Raw genomic sequence first — 19,562 nt, 5'->3', positions numbered from 1 at the left:
ATCTTTCCTACAAATTTGGACAGATATCAGTGCACCATGCTAAAAAAGCAAAGTACATTTCACAGGGCTCCATTGCGATAAAGGTAGTATCCGTATGCTCCTAGACGCTTTGTTTCCGCGTGAAGCGAGTGCGACTGACGATTGGCGCGAAGCTGAATAGCTTAAACGATGGTTCAACTGCCAGGTTTGAAACACGAACAAAAAAACACACAAGTATACTTGCAACAACAACAACAACAACAACAACAACAAAAACAAAACGGAAGACTTACCTGTGCTGCTCGAGCAGAAGAAAATAATCATCCACAAGATGCACAATATGTGTGCCTTCGTCATTGTCATTTTGAATGCGCTCATCCCCGCACGGTGGGAAACGGTGTTCCCCTGCCCGGGGTGAGTTTCCTTTGCACAGCCGTGCCGTAATCTGTTCCGCTTCCTGCTTCCCGGGGTGTTGCGCTCTCGACCACCCGGTCGCCCTCTTCGCTCGCTCAGAAGAGTTTCACTCGCTTCCGGCCATTCACAAACACTTATTTTGGTCCTTGCCTACACACATACACTCACTGACACACACACACACATGGACACGCATTCTCTCTCTCTCTCTCTTTATCTCTCTTGCAACTTCTTCTCCCGTCGCTCACTCGTTCACTCGAAATAAGCCGATTGGATTGGCTCACACGAGAGAATTGCGGGCACACCTACACACATATAGAGCGATTGGAGACACACATTTGCATATGGCCAATTGCACTTTTCCACTTCCACCGTCACGGTGCATTATCTTTCGCTGCACTGCATCTTTCAAATGCACTTGTGTTGCCGTCACCGTCGGGTTCGTTGTCGTCGTCGTCGTCGTTGTTGGGTTTACGAAGGCTAGGAGAGAAGTGGGTTACTTTTTACTTTCTACTACACTGTGTCTGCTCACATCGGTGATGCCAGCATCCTAATCCCCAACCTCCCCACCACCACGCTTCTAAAAGCACACACTGCCCCACCCCGACACTGATCTTTCAGTAAGTGCACCGGGAAGGGTCACACATACGCGTGCTGCTCACTTTTGCTGGCACGGCACCGGCCGCGGCAAGCTGGCGGACTGCTTCAAAACGCCAAAGGAAACACTCATCCTGCCACTTTGCATGATCAAAGGAATGAGGTTCGCCTTTCCCTCACAAGGCACCGACACTCTGCCACAGTTTCGGGGCTCGCTTGGCTTCCGTTTCCCGGTTTTGCTTCTACGGCTCCCGCAGTTTCTACCTGCGTTCGCTGCAGCTTCCCTGTGTAAAACGCTGCACGAAACGATTCGATTAGGCGGAAAGATGCACACCGTAACCGCAAAATGCTGAGATTCTTGCGACTCGTGCCCCCTCCCCCGACCAAGGTAAGGTTCACTGGCGTCTTCGACCCCCCTTCGAGAAGGGCGATTCGGTTCGTGTAAGTTGCACCGCGGTCACCACCAGGGTGCGATTGTGTCTTGCCGAAAGCGTGCGCGTGCGGGATCATGTGCACGTGAGCCCGCATCACAAACAGGGTAGCAATTAGATGCTAACCAGCACGGGCTTCTCCGGAAGGAAAATTTTCCAACACTACCGTATGCACACACACACACACACAGGCGCACGCACAACAAGTACAGCCGGTGTTTATGCTTGTGCGCTTGTTTTTGGGGCTTGATTTTATCTGTTAGTTTCTGTTCCGAGCTTTGGCACCCCTGTGGGTGAATGGAAATTGCTGTTCCACTTCCGGGATGTTGTTTTTTTTTGTTCTCTTTCTATCTCTCTTTGCTTTTCCCCCTACCCTTTTTGCTCCCTGTCCTTTTATTTTGTGCGATTTCTTTTTTCTCTAGCCCGTTTTATATCACTCGCGTTTCCGTACCGGGTCCGTGGTTGCTGCCGGTAGCGTTTGCTGCTTTGAATATTTTATTATTTTCCCCGCTCGCCCGAATCCCACGGGTAGAATCATGGAGCAGAGCGCTCGAGCGCCGGAAAACCGATGCAAACGGCAGAGAGCGAGAGCGGAGGTCACTCGGTGGTTCAACAACAGTGGAACCAAAAAAAAATCGCTTCTCTCCGGTGTCTCTGTTGCACACCCACAATGCTGTGTTGTGTTGGTTCCGCGGGTTTTTGTTTTTCCTCTTCTTTTTTTTCTTTTGAGTTTAATTTTACAAAGCTTCACTCCCCCCCCCCTCCTCCCTTGACTAACGACCGTCAACGGGTGGAAGATTTTCCCGGAAAAATCTCGTTTCACGAAAACCACACCGTGGCCACCTTGCACGCCTCTCTAGGGGGATATATGTATATGTGTGTGTGTGTGTGTGTGTGTGTGTGTGTGTGTGTGCGGGCAAACCGTGCGGATGCGCTGACTGGATTAGGATAAGTTTATTTTCGCCTCACTAAATGATTCAAAACCCCCTAACCCGGTGCAACCCAGTGCAAACATTGGGGGACGGTGGATCACTGTGACCCGAACGCCCGGGTGGGCGTGTCGCGGGGGAAGAGTCCTGCGAGAGATCAGTTAGCGTGTGGCAACAGTAACGGTACCAGCAACACGGTCGTCTTCATTTTTGTTTTGTTTCAGTTTGTTTTTCCCCAGCTCAGCACAGTGCACCTGGTTGGTGAGTCGTGTGTGTGTGTGTGTGTGTATTTATTGTATTGTTTTATAACTAGCACGATACCGAGCCGAGACACCTATCGACACACCGGAGGTAATCCTGGCCGCTAGTGTGGTGCAGCTTTCCCTTCCATGGACCGTGCCGGAGGGCTTGCACGATTGTGTGTCTGTGTGTAGCGTTTGGAAGCGATGATGGGTTCCCACTCTGTTTGAGTATGTGTGTTTGTTTTTTTTTTCTCTCTCTATCTGCCCCTCTTTTTTATCTCACACCTTACAGCCACGGATGCACTTTTATGTGTTTTTGCACCACACACTACACTAACCAGCACGCAATAAGCCTGTCCGCGCGTAGCGCTACCGATTCGTGCACTTCCGGGCGCACAAAATTCACTTCACTGAACCCGATTCCGACCTTCCGGGCGTACCGTGTCGCGGTGTTCGCGTCCTGCTGCAATCTCGCACGGCCTCGGGACCGGTGCGGCCCTTCGGGCGTTCGGCTGCCTTCCCGCCCTGTGTGTGTGTGTGGCTTATCGGTGCAAAAGCTAAACGATCTGGAACGTGTGGGTACCACGGTGATAGTGCCCGCGACTGATACACACCTCTCCTTGCGCGCCACGTCCGTTGGCACTGCCAATTTGCCAAGTCACTTGTGTGCAGTTGCAGCTCAGCTCAAACACGGATGCTTACGATCGATCGGTCGGGCTTTTCGCAATTTATTTATTTCGCTGCCGCTGGTGCTGCTGCGCGAGTGTGTGCGGCTGTCTGCCTTCACCTCGTCCCTGTTCCGATCTCGCTGATTGAACGCTCATCTGAAAGAGGGACAAAAAAAGAAGGTTTAGGTTAGTACAGTGAGCACGAAGGTAGCGAGACGCAAACAAGCGCGTATGATCATGCCCGTGCCATGATGTACGGTGCACCAAATTGATTGGTTAAATGAGAGGGTCTTGTTTGACGAGTGCAGTAGCGACGAGCGAAAATGATCCCGTGTGCACCACGTGTGAGCACGGTGCACGGCGCTATTCGTGCCTTCGTTAGGGGGAACCGGAGGAGCAGATATCGTTTCGCGAATTGTTGCTGCTGTTTGGTTTGATTACGTTGCATTGCAACAAATAAAAGCTGGCTGGTGTGTTGCACCTGCCGAAGGGTGCAGGACGAAGCCAAACAATATATACTTCGCACACGGCTAACAAATGGGTCGGTTCTGTTGTTTTGGGTTTTATTTGCTACATTCAAAGTTGATCGCAAACTATGCTCACGAGCTGATAGTATAACAATGATTCATAGTTATTTTGGCAACACTCTCTTGTACGAGAGTGGCTCATTTTGTGTGAAAGGTGGAAGCACTGTTGTTTGAAGTTGTAATATGATTTTGAATTTTCTGAAATAAAGTAAACTAAACTAATACAATAACTACGAAAAAAACATCCAATATAAAACTTTTTATAAATGCATACGATATGCTTGTGCTCTACAGATTTTCTTAGAAATCCTTTAATGATTCTTATGATAATTGTGTTTTTGTTAAAAGAAAACAATGTTAAATTGGTTTTGCTAAAAAGTGTTTGTTTCCTTAAGAGAAACGAGCCCGCTAAACAGCATCCGTGCTTTCATCTTGCTCGGTACATCGCGGCATGTGTGTGCATGGGCTTTGGCAATTCCTCACGTCCGCCTCGTTTGCCAGCTTGGTGTGGGTTGTGCAATTATTTACATATCCAGCGCCGTACGCCACCGAAGCCGTCGTCCCACACATTAGCCACCCGGTGGAAGCAGCGGTACGTGTGTCTGCTTTTCCTTCCCCCAACCAAAGCAACCACCACAAGAAGAAGTAGAAGAAGAAGGAGAGGAAAAACATTTGCTGCTATGATTTTTTATTCCACGTTTGATTCCACGCCGCACCGGACGGAACGGGCATGACAGACACGCCAAGGCGAAAAGTGTCCCGAACCCCTCGACAGCGGAAAAATCAACACGTCATCCCAAAACCGACCCACCCAAGTTAATGGGAGGGTGAGGTGAGGGAGGAGGGTGGACGTGGTGCAGGCTACTGCTGCTGGTTAACGAATCGGCACAACCGTAACATATTACATCAAACAAGTACACGAAACATTTGCTAGCGAACAAGCACATACATACACCGGGAAAACCTTCCAACCACCCTCGAAACTAAAACTTCGCCCTACCCGAGACGTGCTTATGTACATCAAACGGATTGAGCAAATGTTGCCCTTCTTGTTTGGTGCCGGAAAGAAGAGCAAAAAAAAAAGGAAAAAAGAGAAAAACAAAACCATAACACACCCTCCCAAAACAGTACACAAACCGCAATAAAGATGTAAAAACATTTGCGTAACGAAAATTTTAAGCATCCTCGTACGTGTACGGCAACGATTGCTACACTATTGGCTGTAGTGTGTGTGTGTGTGGCTGCATATGAGTGTGACACGGTATGTGTGTAGGACACAGGAAGCCAAATACACGTGACAAGTTGAAGGAGTTCCCCCGTGTCAATCGCAATAGCGGTGGAACAGTAAGGGCTCCGTGCCAGTACCGTGAGGTTGGAAGCGATCGGGAAAACTGTAAAAAGAAAATTTACCACCCAATAGGATACGAAACAAGCGAGTGGTTTGGTAGAGCAACACACACACACACACCTTATGCTTGGCATATTATTACGCTTTTATGATTGTCAAAATTTCGTTCCATCACGCGATTCCGGAACGCGGAACGATATGTGTATATGGCGATATGTGTATATGGCTGATAGAGCCTGTCAGTGTTGGAGATGTTTGGCCATAAAATAGCGTGGAATTTTTATCTCCCCACAACCGCTCGAGCTGTCCATTACATGTTCAATTGTGTTTGCCAATAAATTAGCTTTACTGCTACCACTACTGCACGGGCGAAGCGTAGTGCTTAGTGTGGTTGGTGCTCGGGAAATTGATGGGCATTGTGGTCGAGCTGTTGTTGTGGCTGCCGCTTGTAGTGTGAGCGACTCATCAGAAGGCAAATTTAGAAATTTTCAGCAAAACACACACCTGGATTGGTATGGCAATACAGAAAAAGAAGAAATTCGCGTAGAAGATTGCATCCGGTGCAGCGCTTGAATATGCTTGAAATGTGCATTCTGCATGAAACGCATCATAACGAGCTCTGCTGCTCATCGTCATTCGTTTTCCCTTTCGATGCAATTTATACACTTCATTTATTGCCCATCGAATGTGAGCTGTCAGCTGCAGTTAAGCGTCTTCTTAATTGGGGATGTTGTATTGCTTTAAACAGGAGAAAGATATCTATAGAGTTTGAGTATTAAGTCGTTGAATATATGTTATATATACTCAGCTATCTAAGTGAGTACAGGTGGGCTTATCCCAAGGTGTATGAATTTAGAAGGATGATTTTTATCGCTTCTGCTTCTGAATGAAAATTGTAAGGGTGTTTTGAGTATTCGTCAAGCCTCCAGAAAGCTTGCTGTCCCGTTCTGCCAATAAGTGATGTTCAAAATTGGTTATGAAAAAATGCTATGAGACCACCTGGACTACATACACTTTGATTCCAGATTCCACTACCTGATCTCTTTAATGCACCTTGGGATAAATGTAAACAACACCGTGTTTTCGAGCAGGTACTCGAATCTAATTCTAGTTTTGAGGCTAGAATAATCTAGACTGAAAATTGCAGGCTAGTTTTTTGTGTGGTTTTGTATGGATTGTTTACATGATTTCAGCCTCCAACTGTCAAACTCCATACAAAAAACTAACTAGAATCGTAAAGGCCCTCATTAACAGTATTTGATCTCGCTGGATATTAGTTAAAGTTATTCAAACAAACGTTAAGACTTTTTTTCACCACATTAAAGATACCAGAAAAATGAAAAATCACACATTTGGCTTCAGAGCGTTTCCCTCGAGACAAGCCCTAATGCCCAGCGCGTCCGAGGTTCGATGATTTGGCAAATTGTTCTGCCTCTCAATACGCTAAACGGCAAATAGTGGGACAACTTGCACAAATCTGCTGCCAAGACGATAAGTTGATTTATTTTTATTAATTACATCATCAGTGGTTCAAACTTTTCTCCCCCCGAGGGGATGGGAAGTCGACGACGAGCATGATGTGCCTAGTTCGCTTGCACTTTTGTCACTTGCAAGCGCTGCTTACTATTCGATGAACCAAGCAGATTTTTCGGGCCAGACAGCAAGGGCTGCTGCTGTCCCCGTGCCCGATTTTGTGTATGTGTGTGTGTTTGTGGTGTGTGGTCGCGAACGTGACATTTCGAAACGCGTACATTCAGCTTATGATGACCGTACCGGCATGCCTTGTAGGCATCTTTCTGTTCTCCCTTTTCCTATCCTCACCAAGTGCCGACCGCTGTCCGGTAAATTCGGCGTTGGTTGCGTTTGACGAATTGCTGACCAAAGCTGAGCAATGTTTTTTTTTTATTTACTCTGCTTGTTTTTTTTTTTTTTTGCACATAGCAAGAGACCGACCGAACCGTGGCTGCGTTTGTGAAGCCCTCCAGCACAGGGCGTCGGGGGCGATGACATGTTCCAGCGATGACCGCTTGTTCGATCGATTTCGACACACCGGGACAAACCGTCAGCGCCGAAAAACAGCGTCAAAATCATGCAAGCGGGAGCGCTGTCAGCTGATTGGTGATGATTGGTGATTGTGTTATTAGATTTTTCAGCCTAGGCCGTCGGCCGCGTTTTGCTGGCGGCAGGGAACTTAGCTGCTGAGAAGTGACACTCACGCCATGAGCACGGGACACGTTCCAATGACTGGAACTGTCAACAGAATTCATCGCTCAATTTGAAGGGTCAGGACAGCCAACCAGGACATGAATTTTGGGGCGTGACGATGATACTTCACTTCCGTGCCAAAGGTGATCGCGGTTGGGGATAATTTGTTTCGCTGCTCGTTTTGAGCGTAAAATGTACTTTAGGGTTATAATTGTTGAAACTATTTGTTGTATTGAATTCATCCTTTTTTGATTGATTTTAGATGAAGTTTTGATACTAAAATAATGTCTTCCCATTAGTTTGAAGACCAGACAAACGATCAAACTACGTGTGATAGCCAATCGTTGCTTAAGTATGAGTTTTTAGGGCACAGTATATCTACTTTTTCGTGTTGCCTTCACGTGTTAGGATGCTTTAAATTCAATTACCAGAGGCTCAGAATAAGATTTTGGAAACTAAGCTGATTTAAATAGGTACCTTGGACTTTTATTTTAGGTAATTTATACAGGAAGCGTTATACAAAAATAATATAATATCACATTTTCTACTTGAGTTGAGTTTTTTGTGATTGAGAAGACATGCAAAAGGTGGGCGAAAAAGCACATTTAGTTTGTTCTTATAATCAAATTTCATAAACAACGCATAGCAAACATAACCAAACAACAACATAACAAACAAACTCAACCTTCCAAGTTTGCATGAACATGTTGGGCTTGAATATCTTTATTGCGGTGAAGCAAAGTTTGCCGCACACTCATCCTATTCTCCTTGCTTGCTTCTTTTGCCGGTGTATTCATCCATTATCAGGCTGATGCAATTAGCAAAGCCTACCAATACTTTTAGACCCCATACTGCGGTAAGCGATCAGCGTATTTGCTTGCTTGGAACTTAATAAAACAAGCACCACACACACACACACACAACCAGCTCACAATGTTCGAGATGCACAAACTACTGCTAAACAAAAAGAAAGAAAAAAAAAGCTAGTGGAAATGCAAGTCCGGAAGCTGCGGCATGCTGCAGAATGTTGCAAAAACAACTGGGAAAAAAAACCCCACAAGATCGTCAACTATCACGATGCTCTGTTTCTGCAAAGTTCGACGAATTGACTTCGCAGCGAACCGACCGGCAAGTCGGTTTGGTGCAACTTTGAACGCTGATGAATTTCGTACCAATTCTTCGCAGGTTGGGCGCGTTCGGTTCATTTTTCGGGCGTGGGCTGCAGTTTCCATCCCTTCGTTCTCTCCTGTCCACCCTCTCGCTGCTATGCACCACAAACCCGAGCAGCACAATAAAGCACCCAGCACCCGGTTGGCAAGTTGGGTCCGCCCGCAAAACTTTTGGCAAATCGATGCGCGCGAGAAATAGACAAATAGTTAAATAACAAGGAAACTTTCTTCGCAAAACAACACCCCCAACATCCATCGCACGTTCGACGGTTTTGGGCGCTGACGAAACTTGCGTTCCGCACCCAAGCACCCAAGATCGCTACACTGAGCGCTGCGGGTGCGGGTGGTGAGCCGTGTTGCTCGAGTGCTACGGAAATGCCCCGCGCGCCCAGCAACCATCGCCCAGGGAAACCCGCCCCAAAAAAAGGCCTATCGAATGGTTCGTTTAGTTGATCGCACCTCCGTAAGTGGATTGATCCCTCGTCCTTCCCCGTAGGTTGTTGTGTTGTTGCGGCTCCGGCCGCCGCTTGCCAAAACTTGTCAACGAAACTATTGACGCATCGCTTCATGGCATCGCATGGCAACGGTTGTTTGCGATTTTGCCCGTGCCCGAAGACACCAGAAACCATTGGCGGTGGCATTGAGCTGAACAAAATCTATGACAATTGTGCTCTCGTGAAAGCATTAGATAAAGCCTGCACCATTTGCAAGGCTATGGTATGCCATTATGTTAACGCTTCGAAATGAAGCGGGACCCTATAAAGGGCACCGTCTTCGCGGCTTCATTTGTGCATCTGTGCCGGGTAGCAGGAGGCAGAGAGCAGAGACAAAAGGCGAAACAAAAACAAACCTCAACCAACGGGTGGCTCACAATTGTGCACAAAAACAAAATTATGTGTGTCGCTCACTGCCGCCCTTGAGGCGCACAAGGAACTGCACACAAGGTTTCGCTCTTTGCGAAGGTTTGGTTTGGTCGGTTTCAAAGTTTTCCATTTGCGCCCGCTAGGAAGTGTGCTGGAAGCTTCGTCGAGTTCGTCCTTGGTCATTACCAACCCCGTTCCTCGGGCCCATGTTCCATCGCGATCGAAAAGAAAAACAAAGTTTCCCTCCGTTGCTTCCACTGTTTTGCGTGCATGTGTGCGCACGGTGAGAAGGCGCGCTTCGTTATCATGCCAACTTTGGCTGGAGCGATGGTAAAGTTTCTCCCTCACTCCCCCTTCCTCTCCCCTCCCTCTCCACGCACCCCACAACTCCATCCCATTGTCGTTATTTTCCAAACGGGTGTAGCATCTGCCAGTGTTTTTACTGCCACCCGTACTGGCAGCGGGTTAAGATATTGGAATGGGGGTTGCTTTTTTGTATTCCCCTCCCCCAGCACACCCCGCTCCGTTTTCCGAAGGCCTACACTGCATCTGCCAACTGAGGGAGCGGTGCACCGGAATGCAGCACCGGCGGGTGGTGGGATGAGTCGTTGAAAAGCGCTGCACAAGAAATAGCTTTTAGTGCGCTGTTTTCTTTGTGCGGTGCTGTGCAGCTTTTCTTCCACCACTGCTGACACGCTTTGACGCGGTAATGCGACTCGGTGGGGGACCCGCAGGTGAAGCGCAGGGGTTGTTATCGTCTTACCGGAGCTGAGTGGAGTGGAGGCGAATGAACTAAGCAGAAGAAGGGGAAAAAAAGAGATAGCTATAAGATTTCGCCTGATCGCGTTGCAACAATTTACTTCCTTCTGGCGTCCGGTGCGCACAACAACTTTTTGATATACTATCCCTACCGTGTGCTTGTGATGGGAGGGAGTGAGTGGTAGGATGGTGAGGCCCGAGTTAAGTTGAAACCAATGTAGGCTATAAATGGACAACGGTGGATTTTTGGCGAGTCCCTTGCAACGTCATGCTTTGTTGTTTGGCATTGAACGTCCAGAAGGCAATGGATGATGTTTCAAGGGTTTAGCAAGAGTTTATTCACCTTTATTTTAAGCTATCTGGCTATACTACACTTACTGCTATTAAACCATAATGCTACCCTCCCTTACACAAATACAAAAGCATCGCAAGCATGCAATTGCGGTTAGTGGCAAACACTGTTTTGTTTGTGGCGGCGTGTAATTACATTATTCCTAACCAAACAATCAACCCCAAAACCATTGTTGTGTGTGTGTGTCTTTCCTATGCGACAAAGGCAAACTCATTGGGTCAGCTGTCCACATCAGCATTGTATGGGCACGAGGGCTAGGGATAACTTTTCGCTTGCGCGTTACACACACCGCCGAACGCCGCCCAACCCCTGGACACGATCGTCCGCTTTCGCTGTCTGACGGATGGGACAAAGTTTGCGCCGTAATGAAAACAAAACTCCTCTCGCCTTCCACCCCCCCCCCCCGGTACGGTTTGACATCATCGGTACATTTTATTTGCTGCCAAGTTTGGCCTGTTTGGCCAAAGTTGCAAATGATTGACACTGACGCTGGCCGCTGGAGGGAAGTTGGTAAGAGCGAGCGGAGGCGGATGGGAGAGTGACCGGACACACACGCACACACACGCAGCTCTAGCTCAAGCAAAATATGTCCGGTAGCTGGGGATGGACTTTTGAGAGGTACCCCTTCTTCCCTTCCCAACCTTTTCCCTATTCAATGGGTCTCTTTCAACTGTTCTGTAACGTTGGTTGGCCTTGTTTGGCTGTTTGGTTGGACCGATTTTCGTAAACAATTTGTACGTTCTGGTTTGTGTGTGTCTGTATGTTTTTGTTCTAGTTTGGAGTATTCTCGTGTGACTGTCCGGCAAGCTCTATTAGGCCATTTATGATTGCATAAGCTGCATTTGCACCTTGAAAGTGATGTTCGTTTTAATGAGCTTAAATTTGATATTAAGCTTACACAAAAAGAAAAGAAATTTTCTTTCTGATCGTACATTGCATTTTCTTAATAAATATAATTGTAATTTTGCTTCTGAACTAAACTCAGAAGACCTGAATTAGTGCAATTTAGTCAATTCAGCTAAACTTTCTCCAACTGAATATATAGCAAAAGTGGCCAGCCGAGAAATGATGAGTATGCAAGATGTTTTGCTACACAAACTTTGCTCCAAATGTGTGTATTAGCAGCAGCTTACAGTGCTGCCCGCGTTTCACCTTCTCGTCAACGACAGCATCTTCAAATCTTCAATCACCTCAACGGTGCGCAACCAGAAACCTTTGCTCGCGCAAACAAACGTCAGGAATCCAATCAGAGACCGAATAAGCTTCTTGCATTCCCGTAAATAAAAAAAAAATGAATGTAGCAAAAGTGAGCAAAATTTTGAAACGCAACGCGCGACATTGACACTTTTCCTTACTGGACGACTTTCCCGAGCAGTATCTTGGAAGGGAAGGTAAAGCGAAAGGTGCAAACGCAAAAAGCATCCCAACCATTGCGTTTCGACGGCGTTTGTGCATGCATGCACAGAGCGCTATAAAATTCATAGCTCATCTATATGCAAAGATGCTGCCGGTCGACACAGTCATCATCATATTGGTTTCATGCTGTTTCGTGGCCCTGCTCACCGTACGCGATGCACGTGCTGCGTGAAGGGTAGCAAAGAAAGATAGAGGAGCGAATGCAAGAAGAAGAAAAAAGAAGTTCACTAGCTTCTTCCCCAGAAGCGTCACGGCTCGAAAGCGGTGCAGCAATCACTCAACCCTACTGACTGAGTGACTGATTGACTGAGTTTTGAAAGTGTACTATTTTTTCGTTGTAACATGTTGATGATCACATTCCTCCGAAGGGATACCTTGTCCGAGCAACATCTGGTTGGAGCTTTTCCTTGGCAAAAGGTACAAACTTTAAGGGGATGTTTAAAAATAGCTAAAGCTATATAGCAAACTAACACACCAGTCCAGCGGGGAATGTTTGTGTTCATTCGAACGTTGAATTTATTTGCAAAATGTAATCTGTTGGAAAATGAAATGGGTTCGAACGCTATAAATAATGCGCCGTTTCATAGGCGGTGAAAGATATGTTATCAATTTCAGAAAGCACCTTTTCCTTAATACAGCCTTCGCCCAAAATCTTTGTTTTCCATATTCCAACATCATCGTTCATAAGCGCTCACACTATTATGATTGTCATTTCTCACCGTTGGTGGTACCAGTGGCTCCCCCCCGTTCGCTCCCAAGGGAGAACCGCTTTCGACAAACGGCTGATTTATAAGTGGCAAACAAAATGGATAAACACTCATCAGTAAACTGTGCATCGGCTGCCCCACACAACAGTGTTAAAAATATTCATAGCCTCATTTAGGACTAACAAGCGCAGGGCACCGGGGCAAAATGTGCCACCGGCTTTCCGAGCCCTTAATGGGAGCCAATTTTTCTCACTCTTATCCCCTCCCCAAAAAAGAAAAAAATCACCCACTCGCAGCGCGTTGAAAAAAATATGCCCACTCCCATTGCCAGCCCACACCGGAGAGACCCCCGCATTTAGCCCCACCACGATCAACGTGAGTGTGAGACCTGCCAGCGCGAAACCGTCGGGGCGTTTTGTCTCCATAGCAACGGAACAGAAATCGTACGCGCATGGTGCCTCACATAAATAATCCATTCGTTTTCTGTCATGCCGTCTAAATGGAGGCAACTTATCTGGTAATTTACTTCTTATTTATATTACCCCACCCTTTCCCAACACTGTGTGGGTGTTCGAAGGTTGTGAGTGCATGTCTGGGGGTAAGTGATAGCCACCACCTTTCGAGCGAGAAAAGAAAAAACAATCAACACCTTTTCCATCTTATCCGTCCTCACGCAACCGCCGTTTCGTTTCCGAAACTGATGCCAAAAATGATTTACGGAAGCCTTGTGACAAATAATATAAAACAAACAAGGAAAGTAGGCGCTCGCGAGTAAGTGAGAGAGAGAGAGAGAGACAAAGAGAGAGAGAGAGAGAGAGAGAGAGAGAGAGAGAGAGAGAGCGATAAAGCATCGCTTTAACGTTAGACGGAAGCTGCGCCTTTGCTACCGTAGATGCTGTAGCGCTGGAAAACTCTTATACACACACACACACAAACAAGCACAGTGAAATGGAAAACCAAACAAGTGAAAAACGATGAGCGGATACGGGTACCAAGGGCACGAAAGAGTACAGTGGAGTAGAACTGCCGGCCACAAACTTGTCACAAGGGCATCGGCAACACAGGCATTCCAACACAGGGGGCAGCAGGTACCACTGCGCACGTTTTCACTCGCGAATAACATTTTCCAAATTATGATCCCATGATTGATGGCTCGTCAAGGGGTGGAACGTTGCTTCTACCGACATGCTGCACTGTGCCAAGAATATACACACACAGCCAGACGGTGCGTGCACTCTTTTCCAGCATGCCCACACATGTAGCGAATAACAGGCGCTCCAGCACAATGTCCGGTTCATCGATACGCAGGGCCCCAGTCCAGGGGTTAAACTTTCAGCATTCTGCTGCAAAACGACCGTCATCTGGTCGTAGTTGATTGAAGTTGAGCTATGATGAATTTGAGCTACGAAAAAATATATGTCCATTGCATGGCAACACTGTGACCGTTCTGTTAAATAATTTCTCCAAAATATTAACCAACAGTTCCTGCTCATTCATTTCCTATCCATGTCTTTAATTACTACCAAAATAATAATGAACTCCACCGCTCATCATGGTAAGAGCACACTCCATTGTTGACTACCCACCATGTACGTCCGCCGCTTAATGTTAATGCTACAACGCCCCACTGTACTGTGTGTGTGCAATAAAGTAGAAGCAATTTATCGGTTGCCTCATCGGCCTACATCGGTCGGGCTCACGTGAATTTGACCCGCCCGGTGTCCAAGTGTCAGTGTCTGTTTGGTGCGCTTACCGTGGCCTTCGTATTATGACGCTTCCTACCGCCTCCTGCCTGCCGGTCAGTTCCTCATTATTCCCAACCATTTGCTTGCCAGTTCCCTCGCACAGTCTTCACATTTGCGTCCAATTTAACCTCCATTCCCCGGATGTATTTGCACGAAATTTAGAGCTCACCCTAATGGTGCCCTCGTTCCTCGCGTGCGTGCACGGTTCCGAGAACGGGGCGTGCAAACTTTGCCCGGCCAGCCCGGCTGGTAGCCTCGCTGGCACACTAGCGCGCGCCCGGCACCGAGGGCTTTGGGATCATGTTAAGTAGACTGGAGAAACCGGAGCATTGATTTATTGGAAGCATAATCATACATCACAGTGACGGATGGGCGTCGTCGTCGGGTATCCGCGTGGATCTTCCGCGCCGCTACGCTAATATTCGCTCGCTCGTGGCGATGTTTCGCCCAGGGCCCGTTCGGGGCATGATGCTAACAATTTTTGACATACGATGCGACTCAACCGAGTTCACTCGAGACTGGACGAGAACGCACGTATCGAGATGTGGTGAAGGGAAAACGGTGCCGAACGTGCGACGCACGGTACTTTCATCAGTAGCTCCTATTCGAACCGAAGCTTTCCAGGTTCGCTGCGTGCAGTGTGCTCTGACGCGTGGATATAGTTGTGCGCGGTTAGATGAAACGAAAGCCCATGGTCAGTGGTCACCGTTGGTATGGAAAGTCAAAGTCATTATTAAACAAATTGACTTCAAACTTCTTGCCCGATGGTAAACGCAACGCGCGCCGTCGATGATGGTGTTGGTCGTAGCAAAAAGGCTTTCCTGTATCCTGCCGGATCGCATGGCCCATGGACTGCTAACAAAACTGACTGCTGCTGTATAGAAGGGCATACAGAGAGATAGAGAGAGAGAGTGCCATTCGGCCACTCTGTACTGGCCACGAAACACCGGTGAAGGGGAGCAGCAAAGCGTTGGCGCCCCGGCTAGGCGGGCCGTACGCCAATCGATCGTGTGTGTCGTTCATCCAACGGATGTGTCGTTCCGCGATACTACACCAAAACCGAAACCGGGACTCGGCCTTGGTATGCTTTGACATTCAACCCATTGATGGATCGTTCGAAGCGTAGGGTAACAATATCCTCCAGAACTGACACAAAGTTCAGCAACCAAACGGCAACAGCACCAGCTGGACAGGAAAAAAAGTAATACCCTGCCTTGCGTATGATTAATTTTGTCTCCGTACGCACATGACACACCGACGATGCCCAGTGTTTGGGGGCAAAAAAAGTTGCTCAAAATTGCTACCGACACACAAACGCAAAGGTTCAGTTTTAATTCGGAGTAACCGAGCAGGATGTAGCAAAAGCAACAACGCCCATCCCAAAAAAAAGTTTGAAATAAAAACAACCTATCACCTATTGACGTATGCTGCTGCTGCTGCTGCTGCTACCAGTGTTGTACTCCGGCAACCAATCAGGAAAAGATGCGGTACCAGTAGGGCGCAAGGGTTGTGATGGAAATGTCTGCTCTTTGTGCTAACGAGAGAACCGATTCTCGGTATACCGTACGGTGGGAATAATTTGCTATCAAGTCCTATTGAATTTCACCTTTCCTCAATGTAATGTCAGCGGATCAGTGTGCTGGGAGAGCACAGGGGCAGCAAAAAAAGGGTTTGTTGGGTCGAAAGAAAATTAATGTTTTACCTCGGCACAGCCTATTGGAGGCAGGGATCCAATGCTTGCTACCCCAATACCATAGCCTTCCCTTCACTTCCCTCCCCCAGGGATGATAATGTCTCGTTTTATTATCGTTTACAAAAGCGGTCATATTTTTCACAGGACAGCAACTTGCCGGAAATGTGATTGCATTAAAAACACACATCTTTTTTGAAGGTCATTTTAAAACGATAAGGCCCCATTGTGGATGCGTTACCTTTATCGAAAAGGGGGAGTCATGTTTGGGGCGCGGAATATGTGCGTAGCATGGTTCTGGCGTGTAAATGTAAAGGCCGATAAAGTATCCAACGTTTGCGGGGCTGCTGGGTGAAGGGTTTAACGACCAAAACAATACATACCTTTAAATTGGTTTGCATGTTCATTCGCTATGTACAAAGAGGCATGTGTTTGTATAGGTATGCTTTATTGCTGCCGTAGTGATGCGTAATGTGTGAATGAGTACATAATGTTAAGCACCTGAAAGCAAAAGTAGTGTGCTGCTCCCACAACAATCCACTACACATCAAACCCACTCGATCATTGCGCAATCAAAGGAGGCCGAATGATAGATTGATTTTAGCTGTTTTTTTTTGTTTTTTTTTTTTTTGTTGTTGTTGCTGTGTTGGTGCGTGTAAAATAAGTTTAATATCCGCACCACAACCGTCCATGCCGGGCGTGTGCTACGTGCTCAATAAAGCTGTCACGACGTTTGTCCCTCCGATCACGAAAGATAATAATCACTTTTAAAGTACCGGGGCAGCTCCATTAGTAGGCGCAGCTTCGGCACACTAGACACACGTCACACGTCGAACCAGCTGCTCCCGGGGTGGTGAGCTCTGGCGCAGCACCGTACCAGCGAGCGGATTCAGGATTTTGCACTGTTCTCACTTGATTAATGCCCGGTGTTGTGTATGATTAATGACTTGTCAACCGTGATCCGAAAAGTTTGATAATATATTATGCGCCACATGATTGCCAACCAAAGAGCCAGAGCCATGTGTGTGTAAACGCGAGAGTGTGTGTGTGTGTTAAAATGTTGGGATTTTCTTATCAACATGATTTTTTGTTTTTGCTAGAAGTAGAAAATCCTATTTGATTTAATAGAGTTAATTGTGCAATTCGCAATATTTTTATTTTGGACGATGTTTTTGGTGAACAGAAAACGAGCTCAATCATCCAGAGCGCGCAAGCAAACAAAGTTGATTCGTTTTTCCCTAAATTTCTCATTTTTTTTCTCCACCCAAACACACGAAAGAGACGATCAAAATTAAAATTTATCATTGCGGTAAGTTTATTGGAAGCAACTATCACTTATTCTTCCTTCTGCTCCTCCTTCGGCTCGGGCTCCGGCGCGGCAAAGCGGAACGACAGCTCCGACGCAGCATGGTGTCCACCGTAGCCATGGTCGTGCACTGGCTGGCAGGGAACCTTCGCGACGGTCGGGGCACAGCCGACCAGCAGGTTGGATCCGCACTTCACTGGGGCTGCATGACCACCGTACCCACCGTGGGCCGGTTCGTGATGAGCGGCGGGAGCCGTGTAGCTGGCGGACCGGTAGTGCATCTTCTTGTGCTCGTACCCACCGTGGGCACCGTGGGCCTCGTGTCCGTAGCCATGTCCGCCGTGTCCGCCGTGTCCACCGTGTCCACCATGTCCGTGCGCTTCATGACCGTAGGCCTTGTGCTCGTGGCCACCGTATCCCTTGTGCTCCATATGACCGCCATGTCCGTAAGCCTTGTGCTCGTGGCCACCTCCATGTCCGTATCCCTTGTGCTCGTGGCCACCTCCATGTCCGTAACCCTTGTGTTCATGGCCGCCGTATCCCTTATGCTCGTGTCCACCGTATCCCTTATGCTCATGACCTCCGTAACCCTTGTGTTCCATGTGCCCTCCGTGTCCGTATCCCTTATGCTCATGGCCTCCGTAACCCTTGTGCTCGTGTCCACCGTATCCCTTATGTTCGTGGCCTCCATAGCCCTTATGCTCGTGTCCGTATCCCTTATGCTCGTGGCCTCCATAACCCTTGTGCTCCATGTGTCCACCATGTCCGTATCCCTTATGCTCATGGCCTCCGTAACCCTTGTGCTCGTGACCTCCACCATGTCCGTATCCCTTATGCTCATGGCCTCCGTAGCCCTTGTGTTCCATGTGTCCACCATGTCCGTATCCCTTATGCTCATGGCCTCCGTAACCCTTGTGCTCCATGTGGCCACCTCCATGTCCGTATCCCTTGTGCTCGTGGCCTCCATAACCCTTGTGCTCCTTGTGGCCTCCGCCATGTCCGTATCCCTTATGCTCGTGGCCTCCGTAACCCTTGTGGTCTCCTCCATGGCCGCCATACCCGCCGTGCTCCATGTGCCCTCCGTGACCGTGTCCGTGCCCCTTCGCCTCGTGATGCCCGTACTCGTGACCACCGTGATGGCCCCCGTGCCCACCGTACGATCGCTCGAACGCCACCTCACTGTCACTGCTCGCCGCATCCTGGTCCTGGTCGCAAACCGTCCGCGTCACGCCATCATCGCCTAAGAGTTCGGTACATGCAACTGAGCGCTTGGCGCGGGAACTAGCACTCATCTCACTACCTTCGTCCGCCTCACCGTCGGCCGCATCCTCCGGCGCGAAGCTGCTCACTTGGTTGCCCTGGTCCACCGCTTCCTCAACGGCCGCGTCCTGGGTCACCTCCGCCGCGACGGCCACCACCTCATCGGTCTGAGCCGCCGTCCCATCCACAGCTTCCGCCGGTCGCAACTCTTTCTCTTGCACTTCCACCGGTGCCGCATTGGCCAGAGCCAACGCCACCACACACACTACACCGAGCACTTTGGCGAACTTCATTCTGCAGCGACGAACGTGCGGCAGATCGATACCGAACCACAAACTCAACTAGCCGCCAGTCACCAATTGCAGCCGTATTTTAAACCCGGGCGCTCGGGATCGATCGTTTGCCGTCAGCAAAATTAGCGAAAACGGGCGGGCGATTTTGCTCGATTGAGCGAGGTAAAGCAGCAGCCTTTTTTGCTTTGATTGATTTGGGTTCCACGGCTTTCCTAGCTGTCTCGCAGCGAGCGTCATCACTTTCTGGGGAATGGATGTAGGGCGGTTTTTTGTTTGGTTTTGCGTTTCTTTAAACTGAGAACAATAACAATTACTTATGTGTTCCGTTTCTTTCCGCCGTCGGCAGTGAGATGTACAGGTGTGCGCGTCGCTGCACCCGGTTATTGTGTAAAGATACAAAATTGCCGACCTAAACACGGACGAATGCCACGATTCCGTTTACAAAACGGCTCGATTGCAATATTTTACAGGTTTGAAGGTAATTGGTGCGATTTTTTAACAGTTAATACACTCAATCCCCTTATACCGTCGATCATTTTCGTGGCCCAATTTCTAATGCTTGTTACGAAAATAAATATGGACAAAATGTACCTAAATTTGCATAAACATCCTTCATCGTTTCCGAAGCACACTCCACCTCCAAGCGGGTTCTAACAATTCCA

General features: G+C 48.1%; 2 protein-coding genes across 10 annotated transcripts in view; both read right to left on the bottom strand.

The window, feature by feature from the left end:
- Positions 1-19,562, bottom strand: part of LOC1269423 (nuclear pore complex protein DDB_G0274915) — a 187,750-nt gene that overhangs the window by 74,450 nt on the left and 93,738 nt on the right. For 5 of the 9 annotated variants that reach the window (XM_061644299.1, XM_061644308.1, XM_061644301.1 and 2 more), the window contains 2 exons: positions 2,878-3,416; positions 273-873 (listed from right to left, as the gene is read on the bottom strand). In XM_061644299.1, coding sequence (XP_061500283.1) covers positions 273-357 — 85 coding nt within the window. In that variant the 5' untranslated portion in view covers positions 358-873; positions 2,878-3,416. The remainder of the gene's footprint in view (positions 1-272; positions 874-2,877; positions 3,417-19,562) is intronic. The other 4 variants (XM_061644305.1, XM_061644307.1, XM_061644300.1 and 1 more) reach the window with 3 other exon arrangements.
- On the bottom strand, positions 17,333-18,994 carry LOC1281376 (uncharacterized). Its single transcript, XM_061646598.1, has 2 exons — positions 18,648-18,994; positions 17,333-18,587 (listed from the first exon to the last, which is right to left on the bottom strand). Exons 1-2 carry the CDS (start codon positions 18,898-18,900, stop codon positions 17,377-17,379), a joined length of 1,464 nt encoding a protein of 487 aa, XP_061502582.1. The 5' UTR covers positions 18,901-18,994; the 3' UTR covers positions 17,333-17,376.

Source organism: Anopheles gambiae, chromosome 2 (assembly GCF_943734735.2).
Source record: "Anopheles gambiae chromosome 2, idAnoGambNW_F1_1, whole genome shotgun sequence".
NCBI lineage: Eukaryota > Metazoa > Arthropoda > Insecta > Diptera > Culicidae > Anopheles > Anopheles gambiae.
Note: the sequence above shows the minus strand (reverse complement) of the source record. Positions and strands in the feature narration are given on the sequence as shown.

Excerpts from the sequence above, each read along its gene's own strand:
- LOC1281376 (XM_061646598.1), bottom strand. The coding sequence starts at position 18,900 with ATGAAGTTCGCCAAAGTGCTCGGTGTAGTGTGTGTGGTGGCGTTGGCT. Across the intron at positions 18,588-18,647 it reads CGACGGTGAGGCGGACGAAG|GCGATGATGGCGTGACGCGG; the intron begins GTAGTGAGATGA and ends CCGAACTCTTAG.